General features: G+C 35.9%; 1 protein-coding gene across 2 annotated transcripts in view; it reads right to left on the reverse strand.

The window, feature by feature from the left end:
* Positions 1-2207: 2207 nt before the first annotated feature.
* The window catches only part of WAC (WW domain containing adaptor with coiled-coil), a 45873-nt gene continuing 20983 nt past the window's right edge, over positions 2208-27097 (reverse strand). Inside the window, exons 8-14 of one of the 2 annotated variants that reach the window (XM_088150255.1) lie at positions 18601-18846; positions 16444-16563; positions 12743-12891; positions 11105-11223; positions 8483-8657; positions 4761-4888; positions 2208-4350 (exon numbers count right to left, since the gene is read on the reverse strand). In XM_088150255.1, the coding sequence (XP_088006381.1) occupies positions 4281-4350; positions 4761-4888; positions 8483-8657; positions 11105-11223; positions 12743-12891; positions 16444-16563; positions 18601-18846 (1007 nt within the window). In that variant the 3' untranslated portion in view covers positions 2208-4280. The remainder of the gene's footprint in view (positions 4351-4760; positions 4889-8482; positions 8658-11104; positions 11224-12742; positions 12892-16443; positions 16564-18600; positions 18847-27097) is intronic. The other variant, XM_088150254.1, reaches the window with a different exon arrangement.

The raw sequence follows: 27097 nt of genomic DNA on the forward strand, positions 1-27097 counted from the left end.
AACAGCAGTCATAAAGGTGCTTACAAAAACACTCAAGGACTTCCATAACCAGTACCCAAGGTTTATCTTTAAAATGATAAATATGCAAGTTGTTACCATACCAGAGCACATTAGTCTTTACCAGAAACAATGCAAGCCTGGCAACACTGCTGGAAATAATTAGGGTTTATTAATGAAAAGGATGAAAATTGATACCAGTGCAATAATCCAAGTAAAATGAACATTAAAACAAAAAATAGAAAAATAAAATATCTTCATCTAGCAGACTGTTTCTCAACCTTGGCAACTTTAAGATCTGTGGACTTTAACTCCTAGAATTCCCCAGCCAGCATGGCTGGCTGGGGAATTCTGGGAGTTGAAGCCCACACATCTTAAAGTTTCTAAGATTGAAAAATACTCATCTAGCAAAGACATAAAGGGGTGTTATGCAACACTGCAAAATGATTGAGAAAGAAATGTACAAAACATTCAAACTGCTTGAAGTCACTGAAGCAAATTTGGCTCACTTTGAACAGATCCAACTTGAGTTTATTTCAAAGAACAATTAATTTGCTCAGGGAGGAATAAGTTGTGAAAGATGCTCATGTAATACAATATTTAATATATACCTAAGAAGAGCACTGACCTCTTTTAAAAAAGTATTTATTTTTTACACACCTTAGTTCTGTTTAGTTGAACAAAGGGGACCTCCCCCTTTTTCTCATCAAAATAGCCTTTTCCCACTAGAGCATCTTATTAGACAGCAAACCGATTTTCAAGCATTACTCTGTTCTCAGCCCAAGTCCAAGAATTTGATAGAAGTTTTTTGTTAGATGTCAATCCTACCTTTCTTGCAACAGCTCAAGGCAGCTTTCATAAAGACACGAAGATATTTCAAGTTTTCTATGCAAAGTCATGTTTGCTTTTTCCAGAAAAACCAGATTATCCAGACCTTACTTATTTGATTTGTATAGCTCCCCATCTCACATTTTTGACTCTCGGCAGCTCATGTAATTAAACAACCAAGCAAAAAACAAACAAACAAAATACAAATACAGGTGCCAATAAAAAAAAATAAACCCCTTAAAACCAGGTTAAAGCCACATTAAAACATCTTAAACTACAAATTTGCAAAAACTGACCCGAAGAAGCAATTCAGTACATTAGACAGGTGGTGCTTTTTAAGTGGGAAAAAAAGTGGGATAAAATATTTAAAATAAATATTGAAGGGCTTATAAACTATATTTCTCAGTGCAAGAATATTATTAGTGCCAAAATTCCTCTGGTCTATTATGAACCTAGTTCTGGTGGCCAACAAGAAAAACATTCAATAGCCTGACCTTGTTTAAACTGACATTTCTAGAAAGGAATGATTTTTAAATGAAGTTGGTGGTGAATAGTACAAACATTCTCCTCCAGTGCCTACTGAAGTATAACCAACCATTATGTCAATTGTCATTATCAAAAAATTTTCAAAATGTCAAGAGAAACCAGGGGTTGACATCATGGCACATACAACAACTATTACATTTTCTCTCCTAAGATGGCAGCTATATGACAACATTAAATAAAAAACAATAGTTGTAAACTGAGAAGATTGCCAAGTCTCATGAAATTTTGTCCCTGAAATTATGAGATTTTGGACAGGAACACAAATTAGTGAAATTTAGTGGCGGCCTGAGATTTTGAGCATTGTTAAGTATTAAAAAAGGGTGCCCATACTACCAGACAGAGCAAGGACATCCAACTTCCATCAGCTTGAGAGCTACACTTGGCTTTGTTTGGTACATCACTGACCAAACCCACGATCAGAATACAGCAGTAAACTTTAAGGAAATAAGGACTGCTGCCTTGACAAACAGGGACAGGAAGTTCCCAAGTTGTGGTCAGTAGAGATCTAAAGGGGTGGAAAAAATGCAACTTTTTTTCTACCGGTTTTTCCCCTTAAAAATGTTTTTAAAGAATAACATTTTTAAGATTATGAAATAGAGTAGTTTTTCCGGTACATGATGTATTCCTGCCTCTGGGTGGACTGCCTTTTTCAGAATGAAAAACTAGTTAAGTGTTTTCCTAGTTAATATCAATTACATGAAATTTTGATTGCCCTTCTCGTTCAGGAGAATAGAACAAGTCTAACCATTTTAGAATGGGAAAACTCCTCTTTGCCCCGTGAATCTACCCTTGAGATCCACGAAGAACAGAACAGCACAAAGAAGCTGACCCATAAACACTGTACACTTCTTTATTGAAACACCAGAATTCAGTGTATTAAACTCTATTTTAACTACATTAATATATTTCCATAACTTATATAAATTATTTCTTAGTAATCTGGTATATTGTTGCATTATTACCCACCTAGTCACACTTTTAATTGTATAAATCAACCACTTTCAATTTTCATAAAGCAAACATGATTTCATGAGCAGACCAGGTTATACATAATACATTTTATGCTCGTAAAGTAAGAAAGTGATCGTAGATTAGTAAACAATGCTAAAAAAAGATATTTGGTTTTTTTTTTTTTTGTTTTTTTACAAAAATAACTTTTTTTCTTTTCTGGCTTTAAAACTTTTGGAAATATTACATCTTTTTTGAGGTCTCTGTATCAAGAGAAGTCATTTTATAGAGAGTTGTTATTTTATAGCGTGTTATCAAGAAAACAAAAAGGTAAGACAACAGATTTACAGGCAAATTAGGAGGCATACATAAATAAGCAGGATTCTGTTTTTCTGAGACAGTTGCATCTTTGAATGAATTTAAGTTTACACATCAACAGTGGCACAGCTGGTTTGCAAGTTGGCCATTTTTCAGCATGACCTCAATTTCTAAACAAACAGATTTTAGGAACGTATGAAGACTTAAACAACAGTTATTACTGACAGTTTTTTTGGAAAAAAAAACAAATTTATTTTGTAGTAGCAATAGTTTCTTTTTTATTTTTTAATATACTTTAGGAAACAATATACAAAGCTGAGCTTTCCCACCATTTTCAAACAGTGAGACACTCCAATTACACAAAGTCAGCGTTTTGTGATGGCTAAGAACAGCAGTCAGCACCAGACTTGAACAGTTAGCTACAACACAAACATCCTTTGAAATGAAATGTCATAATAGCAAGACAGGTAAAAACCAGGAGTTAACATATGACAACTGTTGGGAGGTGTCACTGATCCTTGTTGAATGTCATTAAATATTTTATACACAATTACAATTTTTTTAAACAAAACCTCCCTTGAGGACTTATCTTTAATTAAGTACAAAAGTATTCAACAAGAATAGCTTTGATGAAGAATCCCCAAACAGTCCAAACTGTAATATGTTATCGACCAAAGGAAAAGAAAACCAGTGGTTTTTGTTTGTTTGTTTGTTTTAAACATGTTTATTACAACAGATACAATTCACATCTGACTAGCTTTTTCCTTCTTTCCCTCCCACAACCATGTTGACATGTTCATTGGGCTATTTCCTTAGAGTCTGAGAAAGGGATGTACTTTCAAACACATGTGCCCAGCAGTACTTTCAGTCCATTCTTTCAGGGTGCAAATGGAAATACATTTCAATAATTTATACAAACAAGTGGGTTATGCTCAATCACTGCAATTTTAAGCTACTGTACACAGGAATGAAAAGATTATAGAAAAGTGCCATAGCAACAGTGCCTTATGAAAGGAAGAAATTAGAAGAATTAAAAAACTGATAAAATCAGATCTAGGAATTCAAAAGGAAAATGAACACAGAAAATGAAAAACACTGCTCTGTAAAACAGAAATGGAAAAGCACTGCTCTTGATTAGGTGCAAGTGTGGAAACAGTTGTTTCATGATATTTTGTACATTACCCTAACTGTTTCAAACTGTTGCAGCTTTGAGACACAGTTCACCTGGCGCTTGCATTGAATTTCAGGAAATGCAAGATTTCTGAACGATAAATTAACTAAAAAAGAGAGCTAATTTTGCAGACAGGTTTACATGTAAAAGGCTAGGTATTTAGCCATCTCAGCATTGATTAGTTTTGGATGTCTAAGCTCTGATACACATGGCTTCCCATGGCTTCACTCTACAAAACATATTTACAACGTGAAGAATACATCTACAAGAAATCTACATTTCAAGGGTTTTACAAATCATCCTTGTATCTTTCCCCCTGAATGACTTCCCTCCTTTCCCCTTTCCCATGTTATTTTGTATTGCCCAACTCAACGGTCCAAAGTCTACTCAAATGCAGCTCAAAAAAGTTAAGACTGGGCAACCAGTTTTACAGTCTTGTACTCAAAACCCATGTGCAATTATTCACAATGTTTCACACCATGAAGGAATTCTGATTCTTTAGTTTTTCAAGTTCTTTAATTTGTTGTCTCAAAAAGAGTATCCTATAAAAGAAAATAATACAATTAGCACCTGAGATACCAAATTGATTCTTCAGTAAGCAGTTATACTGTGATAAACACAACTAGTTTATATGCTTGTTTAACTTTTTTAAAAAAGGATAAATTTCTTGGGCCTGGAAATTGTTGACCTACCTTAATGGTACACATAATGGACTAAATTATTGTTCAAGATCCGGAGCACACAAGGGTACCTTCAGTAGTTCAATGGCTGTGGAGGGAGGTATTATGCCTGTTTCAGTCAGCATCATCCTGGTGTTAAATTCTAACAGTTCCCAGCCCTTGACTGTGTACTAGGGAATGCAGCTCAATAGCTCTTCAATTTATATAAAAGTTGTAAAAGCAAACATAACCAAAAATGTACCAAATTAGGAAAATACACCCAAAATAATTACCTTTGCTCACGCAAAGTTGCTTGAATTTCACATACTCGAACTAAAGATCTTAAGTTTTTTAATTCAGTACAAATTTCAGACATATGGACACTTCCTGTATTATGAGCTTCTTCACGCAATCTTGATGCCTAAAGAATTAAAAGCAACTATTCAAAAATGTATTCCATTTATTAGACAATTTACTAGATGTAAACAAATACCTATAAAAGTATATAGTATTAGTGAAAAGATGTCTATATGTTTAACAACATGAACTGTAGTGTGGGAAAATAAAAAGCACTGTTTCCTGTCATCCATAAAATGATAACAATTATCAGTTTTACTATATGATAGCAACCTGGTCTTCAGCTTACTTTTTCACTAAGTTTTACATGCCACTGAAAAAGTTTGGCTTTTCTCCAGCCAAAACATTTAACTTTCAACCATAACAAAACTAAAGTGGGATATCACTAGTTGTAACAATAGAAAACTTTCAATATTTTGATTTGCTATTGGTGATTATACCTACAAGCAATTCTCAGAGACTAATAATGAAAACTATTATTTCAAAATCTTTCACATTCTGAATCTCTCATAAGAAAAAGGTGAAAATCTGATAACTCTAACGATTACAAGTTTTCATTTACTAAAATAAATGTCCTTCCCTTTAAGTCTGAGTACGTAAAACTCTCTTTCTGTACCAATTACATTTGCAAAGCTGAAAAAGAACTAAAATCCTAAAAATGGACAAGAACATATGAAGCTATAAAATGTCAGGTTAAGGACAGTTATTCTACTGTATTGTGATATAATTCTGACTCTGCCAACTGGGGTAGGCTCTGGGACTATTAAAAAACTTGATTAACTTACTGGCAGAAAGCAATATCTAATAAATTTCCTATAACTCAAGAGGTTCTTCAGTATTAAGGAATAGATAAAATGTAAGACTGCTGCAAGCACTGTCTGTTTTATTACATTTACTTGGCTGACATGATGTAATCTTAACTTTTGAAACTCTGAATGCAACAGGCAGAGTCAAGGTAAGGCACTATGGGGAAGATTACAAAGACAGACGCTACTAAAATAGCATAATATAATTGAAATGAAGCCAGCTGGGTGACTTTGGGCCAGGCATTCTATCACAGCCCAGCCCAGTTCACTGGGTGGTTGCTGTGGGGAAAACAAGAGGAAAGAGCTTCAATTGTACAAAATAAAGGAAGGATTAAAATAAAAATATACACAAAGGTCAAATATATGGTATTTATAGTTGGAAATAGAATATAAACAGAAACCTAACAAATGTCACAATTCTATTCCACAAATCCCTAGGATTAATGATAGGACAACTACATATTACTAAGACAGGCTTAAACCCTATAACCTAATTTACCTTTTCCCAAGCCAACCTCCTCCATAATTGCCAAGTCCTACTGCCAGAAGAGAGTAAAATCTCTCCTCCCATCCCCTCTGAATTCTAGCAAGGGGGAAAGGCCTCTCACGACACAATTCTTTCAATTCTTTGTAATTTGGGATTATCCCAGAGAATTTACACCATTCAGTCCAATCCCTTGCTCAGTGCATAAATCCAAATTAAAGAATCACTGACAGATAACTGTCTATCCTCTGCTTGAATATATTCAATGAAGGGCAGCTTACCACCTTCCTGAGTAACTGAATCTACTGTTAAAATACTCTTAAAGAAGAAGAAGTTTAGATAGGAAGGAGTTCCTAAGAAATGAGAAGCTAAAAGTTGGGATATGTAAAATTACACGATCTATCCTCAGAATCTATTTTTCCCCAGAAGATAGCAATTTGGGCATTTGAGATGTGGTTCATGCATTTCCAAAAGTAAAACTTTCAGGACAGTAAATAATTTGCTATGATCCAGACATGGTCTGGTCCCATGATACAGCAAATCAACCTCAGAACTTCCAAATCAGTGTTTCCTGAAATATTCTGGGAAGAGTTCACACAGGTTTATACACATCTAAATAAATAGCACAATTGTATACCATTCTAGCTGAGAAAAAAGAAAAAGACAGCAGAAAAAGACCATGGTCTGAAAAATCTGAAAGCATACTGAAAATCTAAAATTAAGACTCATATAAGAAGGAAAAAGAGAGTTTAACCAGGTCAGCAAGGAAGAGTACGTGCAGATAGCCCAGAACTGTAAAGATGGTGTCTGGCTAAAGCTTAAAATGAAAGAGAACTTGGCTAAAGTTGCTAACAACAACATTAAAGGCTTCCTCAGGTATATTTGAAATAAACATAATTAGTATAGCAACTGCTCAAAGGCAATGACAAAACACAGAGAGATAAGAAAGAGAAGGCAGAACTATTCAAGTCATCACATACCAAGTCCCCTCCCCCCCACATGCCCTGGATATCCCTTGTAAGATTTAGGTTCCTGTCTCCTGATCACTTACATTGTTCTTCTCTGAATCATGTCCAATTGCTTGAATCTTAATATGTGATTACTAAAACTGGGAAAGTACTTGAAGTGGGACCTGATTTGCAGAATAGAGTGGAACTACTACCTACCATGGTTTGGAAACTATATTTCTAAAACTACATTTGCTTTTTGGGGAGCCATATCACATTGATTTATGTTCAGTTTGCCAACAACAAGTGAAGTTCTTTTTTCACAAATACCATTATCAAGCCAGATCGCCACGATCACATTACTAGGCATCTGACTTTTATTTCTCAAGTGCATCTATCTCTGTTAAATTTTATTGTTATTTTCAGTCTACTTCTCTAACCTGTTAGAGAGAGGGCAAGTATTTCCAAGTGGGACCTGTGGTAAAAATGCTGGTACATATGTTCCTGTTCAGAGTTTGAGAAATACTAAAAATAAATGGTTAGATTCAGCTGCATAATAGACTTACAACAGATTAAGCCACGAAATATACTGACTGGGTTCATATATTATACCAAGTCAAAATGTGATTTGTTTGCTTCTGGCTTATGGAAGTTCGGCCAATTATTATTTAATCAATCAAAATTAAGCAAATTATGGTTTAGCATTACAAATGAGCCCAGCTATTATATGATCTTATATCAGTGGCCCAGTATGGACCTAATCATCTTTTATTTTATATCTGGATTACTCCAATTGAGCTACTGTACTGACACATACTGCTTGTTCAGTCCTGCTTGGTTTCTCCTGCCAGTGAAAAACATTCCCCAAACCATACATGGACTGCTTAGCATTAGGTCCACATGAAATTACAGATTTGTTATCAAGATCAAACTGTCCCATAGCCTCACAATGTGGAAGCAAAGATCCATGGACAGAAGACTTGGAAATGCAGCATGGTGTTATCTGGATTGTATGCATAGCACTCTTTTACCACTATTTCTGTTTTAAAGACCTAGAATTTTTCAAGCTACAGAGAAAGCTCACTGAATTTTCAGGTCACACAACTATTGCTGATATATCAGGTAACTGCAAATTATGTATCTAATTTAATAACTGCCTATGTGAACAGAGTTAGGATGGAAAACAATTAACAGTTAACAACTCTTAAGTTACATAATATTAAGAAAACTATCTCTGATGGTTCTACAGCCTGTTTCTTCCCACCCAAAGGAATGATTCTAATCTCTCCCCATCTCCAAAATGGAGAGTGGAAAGTTATGAAAAACATTAGCAAAGAATACTTACTAAATGTTATCAGATACACAAAAGCTCTAATAGACCTGATCTACAACACACAAGAAAACACTGAATGTACAGTCACCTGCTTTTCTGCATGATCTGCAGGCCATCCTTGGACATGTTTTATAAGATTCTCATTGAAATGGCCTGCTAGTGTAGGAGTTAATGAACATGTAGGCCGTCCAGATGCATTCTGTGGTGCTGTTGTATTTGAAGCACTTGTATTAGAGGTATGATTTGGACCAGGAGATGGACTACTATAAGAAAAAGAATGAACTGTGTCACTGTCATATTAATTCATACAATTTTCAAATCTTCTATCTGTAATATACTTCTCTTGCTTCCTGCTACTTTGCCAGTCATTAATGAAATATGCATTTATATTGAAAATGTGAAATATATACATTACATAAATGTATTTACTTAGATTTACGCAGATAATACAGAATTATTTCAATAATCATTGACACAATTTTAGTAATAAGATGCTGATTTTAAACATTAGTTGTTCTTAGCGAATCATGTAAAGAACCAATGAGTTATTAGACCACATGTATATTTTATTCACTGTTTTCCACAAATCTTTAGTTTGCATAGTTGAAAAACAGTTTTTTGCTGTACTCCATTCAGAGCTTTTTGAAGTGAAGTGGCATAGATATGTTGATAATATAATAAACAGAAACAGAAGCTAAGAAAAGAGTTTTAAAAAAGTATCTGGGCTTACATTTACATGTAAGGAAAAGACAATACTACCATCTATCAAAGTGCTGTTTCTTTCAAATTAAGGGTACATATTCCTGCAAGCTAGATCACACAATAGTCATCCATTTAAAATATTATAAAATGCCAGTAAACTGCAATTAACATTAAAACAGCTGCAGATAAAATAGTGCTACAACTGAAGAATATACGCACTGTAGACAACCTTTAGATATAACTAATTTATTTATTTATCAATAAAAGTGCCCGCCTTGTGGAATCTCCTCCCCCTGGAAGAGAGATTAGCTCCATCCCTCTTAATATTCCGTAATTCCCTCAAGATCTGGTTATGTGATCAGGCCTTGGACTCCCAGGGAACCACAGAGATTTTACGATGGCTCCCTTATTAATTTTATCCCTTTCTGTTTCGTGTGTTTTTAGTTTTTTATGTGTAATTGTTTTTATGTATTTATTTTTTAATTGTTGTACGTCACCCAGGGTCACCTTGTGTGAGATGGGCAGCTATATAAATATGACTGATTGATTGACTGATTGATAAATAAATAAAAATTTATATGGCTGCCCATTTCACAAAAAGTGACTCTGGGCAGCGTATAACAAGGATATAAACAATAAACCTATAAAAAACAGTGATTATTAAAAAGTTTTAAAAGTCATAAGGCATACAAGAGATTAGATGTCTTTTCTTTCTTTCAAACCAATTCTGACTGAATTGAATTGTTTCTGTTTAGGAGTAAACAAAAGTCTGAAGAGTATTTAAAACAGGCATAATATGTACTGTAGAGAAAAGATGGCCCCCTAATGCCCAGTGTAATCTTCATGCATAACATGGCCCACCATTTGTATCACTGCCCTGTTTATTATATCGCTTGGTCCCCCCAAATCATTAAGCATTGTATCTCAGCCACAAAAAGGTTGTTCACCTTGGGCTAGGGAATATCTGACTACTAACCATAATGTTAAAAAAAATTTAAATGATGTATGGAGAGTGGCTTCCATATATTTGACTGGGATTGTTCAGTTTAATGTCATATCTTGGTTTATAAGCACAAGCAGTTTTGAATTATACATCTGGAAAGCTAGAGAAAAGGATTTACCATTGTTAACTCCAGCATTCAGCTTTTCCCTCTGAGAAAGAGATGGGAGAAGGTAAAACATGTGGCTTAGTAAGAGATGTTCAGCTTCTCTGAAATGTATTTAAGTCAAATTGTCTCCTAGGTTGTACAACAAAGTTTGTGTTCATGAGTTACTTTAGACCCAGTTTCCTATATAATGAAGGTGATGGGAATTATTTTCGTAAAATTCAAGGGAATGGGGGGGGGACCCTTCCTCTACCATGTTTCAAGTCTTACACAGCTCTCTGATATCTCCAACTATGCAGCTGTTCAAATAAAAGTGGAGTCTGAATATTTAATTTATTCTATCCCTTGGAAACAACTGAAATGGTTCTTATAACTGTTCTTATAAATTTGGTAACTCAAATTCTGTGTGCTTTCAATCTGTATTTTACAATTAGCAATATTTGTGCTCAAAGCTGAAAATGTTTCTCTTTCAAGAAAATCCAAATGTTTAATGTGCAACTGTGGACAGCACTTTGGCAAAGGCATTAGTTCAGGCCCAGCTTACTGGACCTCTTGTGTTCTTCCAGCCAACTTGCACTACATAAGAAAAACATTAAGAGATACTGGTGGCTAAATTGCAAACTTAGCAATATAATTAATAGTTTGCAGAAGAGGTATTTCTTCTAATAAGCAGAGTGACCTAGTTAAAATAAGGAAATATGAGATCCACAATTATGAACTTTGCGATGCATAATCCAAAATTTAATTTAAAAATCCTGGATACAATAAGTGTAGATGAGAATGCATGCCATTCAAAATGAGTATAACTCATATATACCATTTTATATATGATTTATATTGATGAATATAACATTTCTAGAACAATGCATGATGAAATCAATACTCAACTAATTTAAATTTACCTTGAACGCTGAAGACTTCGAGGAGAAGCAGGTTCATGACCTTGTGGTTTGTCAGCAATCACAGGCTGCTGAGATGCTGACTGTAAAACTGGTCCTTGCTTAATACCTGAAGTAGTAACCTGAAGTTCAAAACTTGATTAGATATCCACATTTGCTCAAACAGCTATAACCAACAGATTGTCCCTCATCAGTACTTATGCCAGAATAAAATAAACCCTACTGTTATATGATACTGAGACTGTCAGCTAAATTAATAATAAACACAAAACTTATATTGAGATGTTCTACCTCACATTCTTATAAAGCAATCCTAAGAAATACAGCAAGATTCTAAGCTGAATTTTTATCACTATGACCTCTTGATTTGCTATGACAAGGCATATATTTAGGTCCCTTTTGGGGTATACTGCAAATGCAAGGGCCTTAGGATCTTGTGAATATTCAATCACTAATTAAAACCTTCTGTTTGGCCTGAATCATTGGTGAGTGAATCCCAACTAGAGAGCCTCAATGAACACAAAAAGCAGCCAGCAGGAGTGTATATAACAACCTTGCCAACAGGTCAGCTATTCAAATGCCAGACACAGGACTGCATCTTTTGTTTCTGATGTTAAAAATCAAACTAATAACACATACATAGGAACACACACAAGAATTAATAAAGCTAGTTTTTTCTTCCTTCAGAAACCAATTCACACATTTAAGATTAACTGGGAAAAAATCTCTTAAAACATTTCAGTCTTTTATTTGATACAAGAAACATTACAATATTGAAAGCACTAAAAATGGTTATCAATTTAATGTTAAGAGAATGCTTAAAATTTGCAGATGACACAATGGTGAGACTTATTGGGAAGGGAGAGATTTCAAAAATCTGGAGAAAATGGGCTGAAATGAATAGGATGGAATTTAATGAGAGAGAAGTGTAAAGTCCTGCATTGGGGTAGGAAAAATTAAAGGCACAAGTACATAATGTGGAAGACCTAGCTTGGCAGTGGTACATATGATAGGGTTCTGGGTGTCCTTGTCAACCACAATATAAGGATGAGCCAGCATCTGATACAGCTGGAAAAAGAGAAATGCTATCTTAAAGTTCATTAAAAAGAGCAGAGTTCAGATCATGGGAAGTAATTATTCCATTCTACTCTACTCTGGTCAGACACCTGTGTCCAATTCTGGGAACCATAGTTCAAAAAGAAGAGTTACAAACTGGAACACATTTGGAGGAGAGCTACTCTGAGGCACAGTTAAAGGATCTGGTATGTTTAGATTAGAAAAGAGAATTCTGAGAGGAGATACGATAGCAATCTCCAAATATATGAAAGGCTGTCACATAGACTTCCCTATTTCCATCAGAGGGTAGGACCAGAACCAATGGGTTAAAATTACAAGGTTTAGAGTAGATATCAGGAGGAATTTCCTGAATGTACAAACTGTTAGCCAATAGTAAAGATGCAACATGAAATGGTGGCTTCTCCTTTAATGGAAGTTTTTACAAGAAAGGCTGGATGATCACCTCTGAGATGTTCCAGTGGATCCCGCAGTGATCTTCCAGTTCTATAATTCTATGAAAATAATGGAGACTAAGCAATAAACATATAGTTTCAACATATAGCTTACAACTCATTAAAAACTTACCTTTGGCTGTGATGATACAGGAGGTGTACTAATCAAAGGTTTCAAAGGAACTGTGTTAGTCTGAGGCGTGCTTATTCTTGGAGATACATATGATCTTGGTGATGAAGCATCCGATGTTAAAGACATTGGGGACTGATTAGATGGTTGAGCTATGAATAAAATAATGTCAGCATTATAAAAGCCTACTGACTGAGTATTTTTAAAGGAACAGTATTTTTCTGACAGCTAAGTCTAGCAAGCTTATAAAGTTGCTACTGTCACTAAAATGAATTAGGTCCAAGCAGGTAATTACTGCATTAAAGAATAAAAATCTTACATTAACAAGGCACACAACAGCTATTTGTGCAGCAACATTAAGTAATATCTAGGAAGTATAACTTGTTTGCAACAGCCTTTTTGGAACTGAGAAGCACATAAATTGCAGCAAAATAAATAAATAAGCAAACGAATGTATGCTCTGATCTATGGTTAGCTTTCTATGAGAGCCAATTCCATAGCTTTAACCTAAAAAACTAAAGACTGCACACAATATATAAATATCAAACTTCTTCTTTCATACATAAATTAACTAACATATCTAGACAGTACAGATTCACAAAACATTCTGTGCCCAAAACAGTGAGCCGTAGTCAGTCTGTGCCAAGACCGAAGAATATGTTAAATCTGGGCACAAACCTGAAATATGTATGTTCTAGGCGGAAGTACTGGAGAGGGGAATGGAAAAAAGGCAAGGCCCTGGTCAGCTCTGCATGGGGCTAAGAGGAGGTGTTAAAATGGGGGCTTCAGGTTGCATTCTGCCTCCTCTTGATTTAAGAATTTTCAGGAACCTTTCTCAACTGGTAAATTTGAATTTATCTCTAATTCTGATGCAAACCAAACATTACAGTTGAGTATTTGGGGTGAGATAAACATGATTAAGATGTATTTAATTCCAAGGTTGATTTACATTTTGAGAAGTCTTCCTGTATTTATTCTGTCACATTATTATAAACACTTACAGGAAACAGAATAAATTTATTTGGCAAGTTTTCTGTCAGATTTTTGTTGTGTAAATTACAATTATCTGTTGGGAAGATTTAACTTCCACATTTTCAGGCTTATCATTGGGCATTTTGTCTTTGATCACTGGTTGGAACAAGGAATTTCAAAATTCAGCTCTTTGGGCTTGACTTCAGAGTTATTATTTGGCCCACTGAAATCCTAGAAAGTATTGGGATTCCTGTACTTAATGCTACAAGATATATATGGAAAATACTGATCCATTTATTTATGAAAATCTTACACTACTGGATAATCCCAGTTTAACTATAGTGGATTTTTTTTGATGGGGGATTAAGATGGACCTCTTATATTATTATTACTATGCTTCAACTCAACCCTGTGGAAGCTATTTTAGCACTCTTGTCAAACTGAAGAACAAATCTGATTTACCCCTCAGAGTGCTTCTTGCCATTTTATTGAACTGAAGTATTTGTTATTTGGTCTAGTTGGTGCAGATGTTATTATTGCTTCAGCTTCACATTAGTTTGTCATTTTGGAGAAATTAACTGTGACTTCTAAAGTTAAGTCTTTTTAAGGAAATTGATGAAACCGATAATAATTATGTGATCTCTGGAACTTGAATCTCCTGGCAAACCTGTGGAGAATCACTTTAAATAATAATTAGTTTTCTATTATCTTAAAATGAGATTAATATAAAGAAAATTACTTAACATAAATCAGATACAATGTTTCATATATGCTGGTGTAATTGCCTAAAAGATGGACAGGCTACTTAGAAGTGGAAACATTAATTCACATGGTTGAACCTATTACTGCCACATAACATTTTACAACCACATGGCTTAGCAATGGAAATTCCGGCCCCAATTACCAGCATTGAGCGAGAACTACCTGTATGTTGTTTTCTATTAATTAGATTAATATAATAAAGCTACCCAATCCAAGGTACTAGAAGCATCTGAAAATATATATGTATTTTCTGTAGTGCATAAACAGTTAACTTTACTTTAAATTGCAATCACCAGGTTGCATATACCACTGAACAGATATGCTCTTCACATACTGTCAGCCCTTTGAGATAGCCCAGACCAAGACACCAAAATTATGATTACTAGTACTATTTTTATTATAAGGTTACAATAACAGAATCTTGCAAGTCTAAATGTGCCTTTCCCTTTTACATTCCAGAAAACTAGGGAGGGTTAACTCTGAGATGCTTACTCAAATTAGATTCCTTCTTTGGACTCAGAATTTGTTTATCAGACCGCTGTCTAGGCTGCAGCTCTTCCTCCTGTCTCTCAAGGTTACTCACACATCCCATTACACATACAGAGCAAGCCTCAATTTGAAGGTTATGTAGATTTCTAATGATAGCCAAGAATATACCCATTATTCAGACCCAAGACAGGCGATACACATTCTTACAAGTAGGTATGGCTGTTGGACACACAGAAATTATCCAACCCCTCTCTGTTAGAAAAAGTCTAGTCCTTTTAAAACTAGAGGCAGAACTTTTCAGAAGCTGTGAACTGAGGCTGAGAAAAGCAGGGGGCCAGTATTCCACAGCCTCCAATTAACATTTGGAAATTTCCAAGAAGTTGGAATAGTCCAGGTAACTGAAGCAAAGGAAACATCTGTTTCCAGAATATTCTATTTCTAATAGAACTAGGTATAACAAATAACCAGGAAATTTCATGACGATTAATTTGTTTTCCAAATGGTGCTAAGTCAAGCTTTAAAGTCTAGTATTCTTATTTCTATTCCTATCTAACATTATTAAAGTTTCTTTTATTCATGAATAAAGTGTATGAGGACATGGTCTTCTCTATAAATTGTCTTGTTCTTGATAATATTAATTTGAAAAACCTAGCAACTCTCTTTAAAGGTAATTTGGAGATAAAGAATGATGCATTTGTAGCAAACCAGAGCCATCTTGTGGCCTGCTCAGTTCATTGCATTTATTTTACCCCTAATTGTCAAACATTCAACAAGACTAATGGGAAGCTATAGGAAACTCAAAGTACTTTAGCACAAAGCAGAACTACTGATCTTGGGTTTAAAAAAAAAACCAAATAAACAATGCTGCATGCCTTTGAGTCAGTTTTGATTCCTGGCAATTGCCTGGACAAGTCCATGAAGTTTTATGGGCAACATTTTTGGAAGTGGTTTGCCACTACCTTCTTCCTAGGGCTGAGAACATAGCACTAGCCCAGCTTGCTTTGTGCCTAAGGCAGGATTAGAATTCACAATCTCCTGGTTTCTAGCCTGGGCCTTTACACCAAACTGACTCTCTACTTCTTACTAGTTTTATTATAAATGTTTCCTGTCAAAATACTATGTGAAACAAATAAAACATGTTAAAAGGTAATAAATAATATAATCACAAATGCAAATCAAACCAAACAATTTGGCAAATGGTAATGTAGTTGTCAGTAGATAATTACAGGACAATCACTGGATAAAATCATCTCACAAAATTTTACAATTTCATCATTTCCATGAATGTATTTATGCTGGATGGTATAAAAGCATTTAGATTTATCACCTCCCACAACTTGCCTCAGATAAACATACATAGATGCAAGCAGGGTTTCTCTGGAAAGTAACTTTTCATTATTTTGGTAGTTATAATTCATTAGTCAAACTCTCATGAATATAAGGCAACTTCACAAAAAGTCAACAAAAAATTTCCAAATTACCTTGTGTGGAAAGCTGTGTTGCTTGAGTAATCAGGGAACTTATATTAAAAGATGGTCCGGCAGTGAGAATTTTATGAAGGATAGACTGCAAAGAAGCTTGTGTCACAGCAGCTGTAAGAACTAATATACAAATAAAGATTATCAGAGCATGATACTGAAGCAAGTTAGTGCTTTATACATTTATGAAAAAATTAGCAATTCAAAATATAGACACTTAATGGTTTTCCCTCTCCTTCTGACAGCTTCAGTATGCATGCCCACTAGTAGTTTCTTCTTGAAAATGTCAGATTGGTCTCTCAAGCCAGTAAGAGAGAACTTGCTCTGCTTCTTCCTCCTGTTATCTTCATAGTAGCATGGTATCACCTACCCCAATACTCTGTTATTCCCAAAAACTAGGCTCCTAAAAGAGCAATATCATTACAATTATTACTAGGATTCATTATAGTTTCCAGAAGGATGCAAATACAGGTAGCCCTTGGTTAATAACCACTCATTCAACAACTGTTCAAAATTGCAACAGCACTGAACAAGTGGTACTTACAACTGGTCCTCAAAGTTGTGGCCACTGCAGCACCCCCATGGTCATGTGATCGCGACTGGGTGCGTGGCAACTGGCGTGCAATTACGACAGTTGCAGTGTCCCGTGGTCATGTGAATACCACTTGCGACCTTCACTGCCGGCTTCCAACAAGTAAAATCAATGGGGAAGCCGGCAGGAAGCTGCAAGTTGTGGTCACATGATGTCACGCTTAACAACAGCACAATTCACTTAAACGATCGCAACCAGAACTTCTGTCAAAAGTCGGTGAAGTCACGTGTTTTTTTGCTTTATGACCATGTTGCTTAGCAACAGAGTTTCCAGTTCCAATTACGGTTGTTTACTGAGGACTACCTGTATATGTACTCAAATTCAATGGAGTTTACTCCCAGGTAAATAAGTATAATTGCAATCTCTTAATTTATGAAATGAAAATATTGGCATCAAATTTTCATTATTTAAAATTCTATTTCATGACCAAGCTTTCTGTTAAACTGATTTCAAACAACCCACTGTATACACAAAATGTACAGAGCACTCTATAACTCAGAGTTAAAAAAACTAGATCTGGTTTTAGGAAAGACGGCAGATCCACAAATCAGAGACATGAGGTTCCTATCCCTATATTTGCCTTGTAACATCAGTGAAGGAATAGAGTGTTTGTAAAGAGAGAAAATAGTATATGGGTAGTATTTCCACACTTCCTGAGTCTCAGTTACAAATGCTTTTCTCTGGACTATTTTAAAGTCATATACTCTCAGTCATTCTCTGAGTGTAAAAGTCAGTTAACAAAACGATCCCAACACCTTCCCTATGAGAAAAAAAAACATTTGGGGATCTTTTAGCTTGGAAAAAAGGTGACTAAAGAGAACATGATCAAGGTGTATAAAATCATGCATGCATAAAATGAACAGGAATTTTTTTTTCTCATAAAAAAACTAGGACAGTTCATTCAATGACATTGATCAGAAGGATATGCAAAATAGGCAAAATAATGTGCAATACATTAATTAAGCACACCATGTATTAATTAATCTACTGAATTCATTAAAATATGTGGTGAGGGCTACAAGCTTGGATGGCTTTAAAAAGATATTAGACAGGTTAGTGGAGGAGAGGCCTATCAAGACGCTACTAGTCTTAAGGACTCAATGTTATATCTAGGTTAGCAGCACCATGCCTCCAAATACCAGTTACAGGGGAACAAAAGGAGGAGAGCAGTACAGCTTCATTTGGAAGGATCTGGCTAGCAAATGTGAGAAACAAAATAGTGGCTATACATAGACCCTTGGCTATTCTTATGTTCTAAGATGGACATTAAGTTTTTAACAGGGAAAGAACAGGAAGAGGTGTTTTCTGTAAGAGATTCAAGAGTAGGATTCAACTTTAAGTTTCTTCTCCCTTTCCCACAATTCCTTTGGAAATACTGGTTCAGCACCTGTTTCCAGACATTATAGAATTCTGTCCTAAGAAATAAATACAGAATTAACCAAAAACTGTCTTCTACAAATTTCTTACAATATACTAATCTTATTCCATTTTTAATATTGTTATCTTCTTATAAAAGTGGAATTTCCTGATCAAATACATTTGGATAATTACTTAAAAAAACGACCTACCTTCATTTATTTTGGATATATCTACGCTAGAATTATTAAGCTGCAAGGTGGACTGAAGAGCAGGTAGTAAGTGTCGAAGGAGATTAGGGTCCTGAAGTAATGGAGGAATTGGTGATTGTGAAACAGGTGAAACAGGGACAGTAGAAGCAGATGAAGCTGGTGCAGAAGGTAGATTTAATCCAGAAGCAGATGATGTAGAAGGAGTTGTACATGAGTGGGATAGAGACTTGTCCATAGACAAAGATTCTGAAAATGAAAAAAAAAAAAAGTTGCTATTTCCTAAGACATTGCTGTCTCATACCATACATCAGTTATGGGAAATTGAATGCTCACCCCTTCATAAGATATCATCAGGAGATAGGCTTTAAGAAAATAAAGTTGCTTCCCTGAAATATTACCTCCTGTCACCAATTGTGTGTCTTCTGCTCCCTCCTGAGCTAAGATCTCATTTGAACACTGTAAAAGGAAATAATGCTCTGGGGGGAGGATGTGTATAAATGTATTTTGACAGATTATCAGTTTTCTTTCTACCTATTCTAAAATTATTATGAAACTGAACTTTAATTTCCCAAAGTAGCTGACCTAAAAGAATAACGCTATAGAGTAAAATTCAACATACAACACCCATTGGATGACAGTGAAATATACAAGCAGAAAGCAACAATGTAATTTGAACGATAGCCTCAAGGAACAGCAACATCCATACACAAAATCATCGACTGATTCAGGACAAAAGCTTGTTTGATCAGATAGTATCAAAGCGTTCAGAATACATAAAAACAGGAACAAATCTTTATTTTATTGGGATAATGTTTTGCTCTTTTGCCTGTTTTGAAAACAAACTTCTTGGTTTCACTGAAATGTAATATTCATTATAATTTAGAATATCTGCTTACATTAAAAGTTTTTCTTTTAAAAAATCCATAAACATGACTCTACAATAGTGAGTAAATACAGAAAACATTAATCATACAAAAATGATACAGGAGACAAACTTATTTTAAAAACATGCTTAAAGGAAGTAAACATCCAATGCATATCGTGTCTTTGTGTTGTATAAAATAAAAATGGCACTAGATTAAACAGTTACAAAGGATCATTTAAAAACCAATAATAAATAAATTTAATTCTTCAGTATTATTGTTGTCACAATGCTGAAAGTTTTAAAATATCCTATACAGTGATTGAGCAGTTCTGATACTTAAATGTAATCTCCAAAAATCAATTTGGTACAAATATTAGTCAGCTTTTATGTTTTATTTCAAGTTAGTTATGAAAGTATTTCTAGTCCAAACATATATTTGCCTGAAAATGGACACTGATTGAATGAGGCCTATATAAATCACAAATTAAGCTAGGGGCACTATCTGGCAAAAAGAAAAGAAAAAAGATTGCAATCCTATGGTCCCAGGAATTTCTAATGTTCTAATTCACAGGACATAACCAATATCCCCTACTCTAAGGCTAGAAGAGCACTCCTGGATTAACTATCTGGCCTCAAAAGTTCTATGCCACTTAGATTTCAATATTCAGGCCAGGTGGGGGGGAAATGGCAGACTGATGTGCCTCCATGAACAGTGGAGACACTGCTGCAGCAAAGACCAGCTGCCAGACGTTAAGCCTGGGTCAATGGCATCTCTCTGGATAAGGAAAGGTGAAGAGATTGCCCACTTGTGCTCCACAAGGCTGCTCCTCGTGAGGAGACCTGCAAGAGCTGAATAGGTTCTGTGAGCTTCTCCTGAGTCTGAGCGCCAGGGGCCATGGGAGAGACAGCAAGCTCACAGCAGCGGAGCCTGCAAAATTACATTGGGTTTGCAAAAGCCCCCACTTTCTTAAACACATTTGGAAGACAATTATTTCAAACTTAAAGAGAGTTCTTCAATGAAGCAGAGCGATCAAGCCACCTGGTGAGTGATCCTTCATCCCAGGTTAAAGATAAGAGCAAAGGAACAATTTAAAGGACTAAAAACTAATTAAAAGCAAAAAGCCTGCCAAGAGTTTAAAATAAGAAAGTTTAAAACAGGAGGCAGTTGAATTTAGATTTACCGATTTTAAAGTACAGTATTTTTAAAACAAGTAAACAGTTAATATACATCTCCATGGGAAAGTATTTTATTTGGACTAACTGGGGACGATTGACAGCTTTGCAAAACAAAAAATAAGGGATAGTTGCTAAAGACCATCTGACTACAGAACTAGGGTGAGCTGAATGGGATTAAAGACTTAATGAATTAAGAGATGGGGGGAGAACGTACCTCTTTTACTTTTATTTGCCCTTTCTAAATTGAAAAGGCTATTAGAAAAGTAGCGAAACTTACAGAAATGATAGAAAAGGTTATTACAATTGAGGCATTCCAAAGGATCTTTGAGGGATTTGGAAATAACGTTATAGCTACAATAACAGTATCAATACTGCCTATGTGAATGCATCATTTAAAAGAGATAAAAGAAGAGATGAAAAATAATTTTGAAGAATCTGCAGGACAACTGAGTGGAAAAGTGAAACAAATTAAAGTCAAGTTGGAAATTTTGGAAAATAAAATAGAAATAATAAACAGAGAGGAAATACAAATATTAAAAGATGAAAAATTATGCAGATTACTACTGGATTTATAAGAGAAAGAATCTTGTTTGAGACCAAGAGTACTTATAGAACTTGGTGAAAGTAGCAAGGAGAGGATCGTTGAAGCCTTAAAAAAATTAGGATGGGAGGAAGAAGATATGGATGATGATCAGGTTCTATGACAACATCTGAATGTCAAGTTAAGGATTAATAATGCCAGAATACTACGTAAGAAAAAGGAATACAAAATTGTCTTGTTTGATCAGGGATAAGACAGTAAGTACTTTTACAAAATACTGGAAACCTTTTATGGAATTTTTGCTGAAAATGGATAGAACTGAGTTAATGATTTTTGGATTTACCAATTAAAAAGGATTGGATATGGGAAGAAGTGATCTACGTAATATAATTTCAAAGGGGGAGGAGTAATATTAAATCTGTTTGTAACTGCTGTAAACAACATTGGAAGTCACTTTCTTAAATTTCTTTTTTCTTTTTTTCTTTTTCTATTTTATGCACTTTCTATTTTTTTCTTTCTTCTCTTATACTGTATTATCTTTTACTACTGTTAAAATCTTTAATAATTTTTTTAAAAATTCAATATTCAGGCTCAGGTATCAGAAGAGGGAAGTTAAACATTAAGACAAAAGTAATGAACTGCTGAGGCTCCAAAAATATAGGCAGGAAAAAATGCCTGTAACAAATTTTATCAAAATAAAAAGATGCCAGGTTGGTGCCTGAGCTTATTGCAAAATCAAATTACTTAATAGCAATGTCCAATAACCTGTTAATAAATATAGGTAATTCACAGAAATAGCAACTTTATCCTGGAACTCTAGCCAATCAGGGCAAGGCATATCATTTTGCTGTCAAGAACCTTACTGGGGGAAATACACTGGCAGAGTACCAATGATAGATGGGGCTGAATAAAGTGGTAGGCAGGACTAGAAAACAAAGCAGATGTTATCATTCCCTTTCTTTCTAACCTACCCCCTTTTCTTCTTTCCAATACTCCAATCCCCCCCCCCTTTTTTTTCCTGAAGCTCACTTAGGTCTGTCCCTATGTCCTCTACTCAACAAGCTGCCAAATTGTTCCTCAGAACTAAAAAGGGCAAAACCTTTTTAAAGGTCCACTTCTGCCTCATAGTCACAGCATAAAATTACTCCTCTGGGGAATGAAAATTGCTAAAGATACTAAACACTGGGAAAATAAATTGCTAAAGACAATAAACACTCTAAAGCTCAAAACAGACAAAGGTTTCCAGTATAGAGTGGTATAGATTGAAAGCTTGCAGGTTTCTCTGTAGGAAAACATTCGGTATTTGGAAGGAAACTGAATGTAACTTTTCACAAGTAGAAACAGCAGAGGAGACCAGTAACCTGAAGCAACAATTTACCTTAATCTTACCAGTAGCTTTTAGGTCCTTGAACAATTGGCATTCCTAAATTTTGCATAAGAAGTAAACTAGTATTTACAGAGAAGAGTCCTTATTATGCTCATCCTTGAACCATGTTTCTAAATGACTGATACTATGAATTGTTTACACTGCATTACTGATTTAATATAAATTTAAAGAAATGTTCATGCCTCTTAATTGGGTATTGCCTGTTAATTACAGTGTGATATAGAGTTTGAAACTTTAATATTACTTCTACCTTATTGTATTTATTGTACATAAGTAGTAAGCTTGATTCAAAGTATGCTTGTAAACTATATAACTTCTAAATGTAATTAGTACCTACCACCTTGATATTGTTCTTTCAATAGACTTCGGGTGTTAGCATTAATGTGTAATTACTGTTAACCTTAGTTTTTATGTCACCTGCATTAATGGCTATGCTTCCTGCAGTTGGGACACCAACAGAGCCAGTCTATTCACATATGCCTGTTCAGTTAGGTCATCACTTCTGGGTTAGGCCAAAAAGTAAAAATTACAGTTTCAGAAGAGAAATCATTCTGGATTTTCATCTTATATTCCAAGAGAACCTTTAATAACAATCCCTACTTGTAATGATGTAACTGACAAAGTTAATTAAAATGTGTATCACGGAATATTCATTCCATTGTTAGAAAGGCTCAGTTTCTTAACTGAGCTAATTGTTTTGTTTGTTGCCATTAGAGAAACCTGATTAAGTCCAGATGATATTGCGAGTATAAAAACATTTGCTAATATTTTTTATTCTGTTGAAATGAGAAAGAGAAAATACCAATCATAAACTATTACATATCAATGGGTAGGAGCAGAGGTCTGACTCTGACTTTAAACCAAGTCTGCAAATGTTCATCCTCTGTAGCTACCCCTCTAGTAGAGGCTATTAATTCATTTGAATTTCTGATTACAGAACTGAAATGTCCTTAAGTTGCTTAACTGAGTTACTTACTGCCACCTGATACTAATGATCAATCTGCTGAGAATTTACCTCTTGATTGTCATCATGCAGACCTTGATGTTCCACTGGTGCTTTTAGGAAATTGCAAATCCCAAATATTTATTATTTAAATTTATACGGAATCTGACCTCTAGAGTGTCAAATTTACTCTTCAAGATACACCCATGACTTCTCAAAAGTTCTCCCATGACTTCTCAGGCCAGTTTGTAAGATATTGACATCATCATCATTTACATCATTTGCAATTATCGAACCTTCTCTGTAAAAATTCTAATATAACTATACCAGAATCACTTGAAGTGTTGACAATACTTTATAACTCAGCTACTCATATAGAACTAGATCAGCTAGCTCCAATAGCAGATAAGGTTCTACTCTTCGTGAACTCCAGTTATGTAATCATACTCAAATTCAGAGATTATAGGAAGCTCCCAATAAGAAGCAGGAATCCTTTCAACATGCCTTCTCTGTGTACTTTAATTTACTAAAGCAGGCAATGCTCACTGGTCTTTTTCCTAAGTCTTGGAAACATATTTACAGTATATCTACACCCTTGATTAAAAATTGCCTTCACCTAATCCTTATGTTTGTTCTAACTTCTGCCCAGTGTCTTTGCTTTTTATCTAAGGTTCATGAAAAGAATAGTTTGCTCTCAGTTCTTGCTTCACTTTCTACCATAATCTTATGGACTCACTTCAATCATACTTTCATGCATGATACTCTACCGAGTCTACACTAGCTTGTTAATGGCCAAGGCAAAATCTATCATTGGTGTCAGTGCTATCAGAGCTGCCACCAAATTTTACTACATATTACAGCTGAGTTCCTTTGGCCCTATAGGTACATTTCAACGGTTTCAAACTAACCTGTTTTATAGGACATTCTGTTTTGTAGAAGAGTTTCGTTTCTACAGCTTTCCCGCTGTCAATAAGAGTTCCTCCAGACTCAGTGTTGGGTCCTTATTATTTTCTTTATGTACTTTTTCTCTATGCTGATTTTGTATTGTAAATTCAACTACCATGCATATGCTGACAACTTTCAGATTTATTCATCTGTCCGTATTCTGTTTGACATGATGTGGGGCATCTCTAACTGCCTAGGCAGAATTTCAGATTAGATGTGCTTCCACTGTCTTAAATTGATTATGGATAAAGCAGATATTATTGTGTTCTACCCTGATCATCCCTTCTTTTCCTGTTTCTCACACTGAGTTCAAGGCTGCCAGCTACAGGTCTCCCCAGTTATCAGGAACCTAGGAGATTAAAACAGTGAAACTGCCTTTAAAACCTTTCATTAAAAATTGTTAAAATCTGCTATTTCCATTCAGTAATGTTTGCAGATTCCATTGGTTTCTCACAACTGAGAAGGCCATGCCCTTGGTTCATATCCTATTTGTGTCACACTTGGATTACTGTTGGCCAGATTACTCAAGAACTCACTCTGTCTTTTGATTTGGGTCCAGAATGCTATACACACTATTCTAGATCTTCCATATTTTGTCTCTATCACTGGCTCCATTGGTTAAGAATTTGAAAAAGATACCATTACAGGCAGTCCTTAACTTATGACCATTTGTTCAGTGACCGTTCAGAGTTATGACAATGCTGAAAAAAGTGACTTACAACCGGTCCTTGAAGTTATGGCTGTTGCAGCATCCCCATAGTAACATGATCAAAATTCAGGTGACTGGCAGCCTGCCCACACTCACGGCCATAGGGGTGTTTCAACTCCCCCAGTCCACCTATCTCCCTCACATCTCTGTCCTTTTGGCCACCCTGCACAGCTGCATTCATCGGCAGCAGTGGCAGCACTGGGGCCGAATTAGAGGCTCAGGGCCTTCAGCAGTCTCAGCCAGCCTCTATTTCAGTCCCAGCACAGCCAGCACCACTGCACAAAGCTCCAGTCAACCTGCCATACCCAGCTGATCTTCACCATCTTCCTCCCATTGCTGACAAGGCGCACCTGGCCTGCCTTATGCAAGGCAGCTACTGACCATGCCAGGCCTTCTCCCTGAGACTGCTTGCACCATTTTCCAAATCACGCACCCTGTTCTCATGCTTCAGAAAGCCTTTGGAAAGCTTCTGAGGTCTTCCAAACCATTGTAAGAAGGGTGCACCTGCCATTCTCCAAATAGTATGCCCCGTTCTTGCGATGCTTCAGAAAGCATCTGAAGTCTTCCAAAGCATTGTGAGAATGGCGTGCCTGCCATTCTCCAAATAGCACACCCCATTCTTGCAATGCTTTGTAAAGTTCCTGAGGTCTTCCAAAGCTGCAGAGCACATTCCAGAAGCACCCCTGGAGAACTGGTCTGCAGGCTTCAGCGCACTGGAAGCTGCTGGCCCTTCATGAGGCTTTGCAGGAAGAAAGTTGGGCCAAGAGTGAGCAGAGGGCCTACAGGTAGGCTCTGCCAGCCCTGGGATTGCCTCTACCCCTCACTAAAGCCCGCTGGCTGGTTTTCCAGAAGCGTTTCCAACATGAGCTACAAAGTGCATGCTGCACCTCCAGGAAGCCCGCATCCCTCCACTTCCTCCAGTTCTGCCACGATACCAAAGAGAGCCTCCTACACAGCCTCCACCTTTGCCTGGGGAGCCACCACAGGCTCTCCTGCCTCACCAGAAAAGGCTCTGCTCCCCTGCCGTGCTCCCTGCATGCATCCCACAGCTGTACTCTTGCCTAGTGCCTAGATCCAGGGCCAGCAGCAGGAGGAAGATGATGGCAAAGGTCTGCTGCAAGCAGCAGGGGGCGGCAGATGTAGGCAGCAGAGCGCAGGGCAGCCAAAAGGACAGAGATGGAGGGGAGATAGGCGGGTTGGGGGAGTTGAAGTCAAGTGTGGCAGGGCAGGGGAAGCGTGAGGTCCTCACCGAACAACCACAACTGGGACTACTAGAACTGCTGTCGCTAACAACCACATCGTTTAGCAACAGACAATCCCAATTGTGGTTGTAAGTCGAGGACTACCTGTATAAATTGATGGTGTTAACACAGCATGCCTTATATATGGGTATACCAAGTATTTGAAGGACATGCTGGGCTTCAAAGAATAATAGTGATCAGTAAGTAGCTGACTGGTACACATCTTTAACTACAAAATACTTATATTATAAATTAATTACAGAAAAGCATAGACAAACACCTGACATATGAACAAACTTTGTCCCTCTGCATTTAGCCACCTCATTTCCATTACACGGGAGCTACTCATTTAGCAATGAAGGCATCAGTTAACTAGTTTCCTGCTACAAACAGAAAAGATTAATGGCTTCTGAACAAGGCAGGATATGAAGCCAATAATTAAAAATGGCTTCATATCTTGGTATATTCAAGAGCCAGTAAATCTGAACTACTTGTTCTCCTATGTTCTCTATTGGAAAACAAGCTGCAGTTTACATAACGTAAAAATATCATTATTAGAAATGGCTGAAAATTCAACACATTTACAAATGTCAAGACATAGAACAACTACTGTTTACTAGAATCATCTAACATATTTAAAAACAAGTTTTCAAAATAGAACAAAGATAATATGAGACCAATTTCTCAATT

This window comes from Python bivittatus, unplaced genomic scaffold, assembly GCF_059951505.1.
Source record: "Python bivittatus isolate LINGU-HERP-01145 unplaced genomic scaffold, Pbiv_v1 ctg000610_np1212, whole genome shotgun sequence".
NCBI classification, from domain to species: Eukaryota; Metazoa; Chordata; class Lepidosauria; order Squamata; family Pythonidae; genus Python; species Python bivittatus.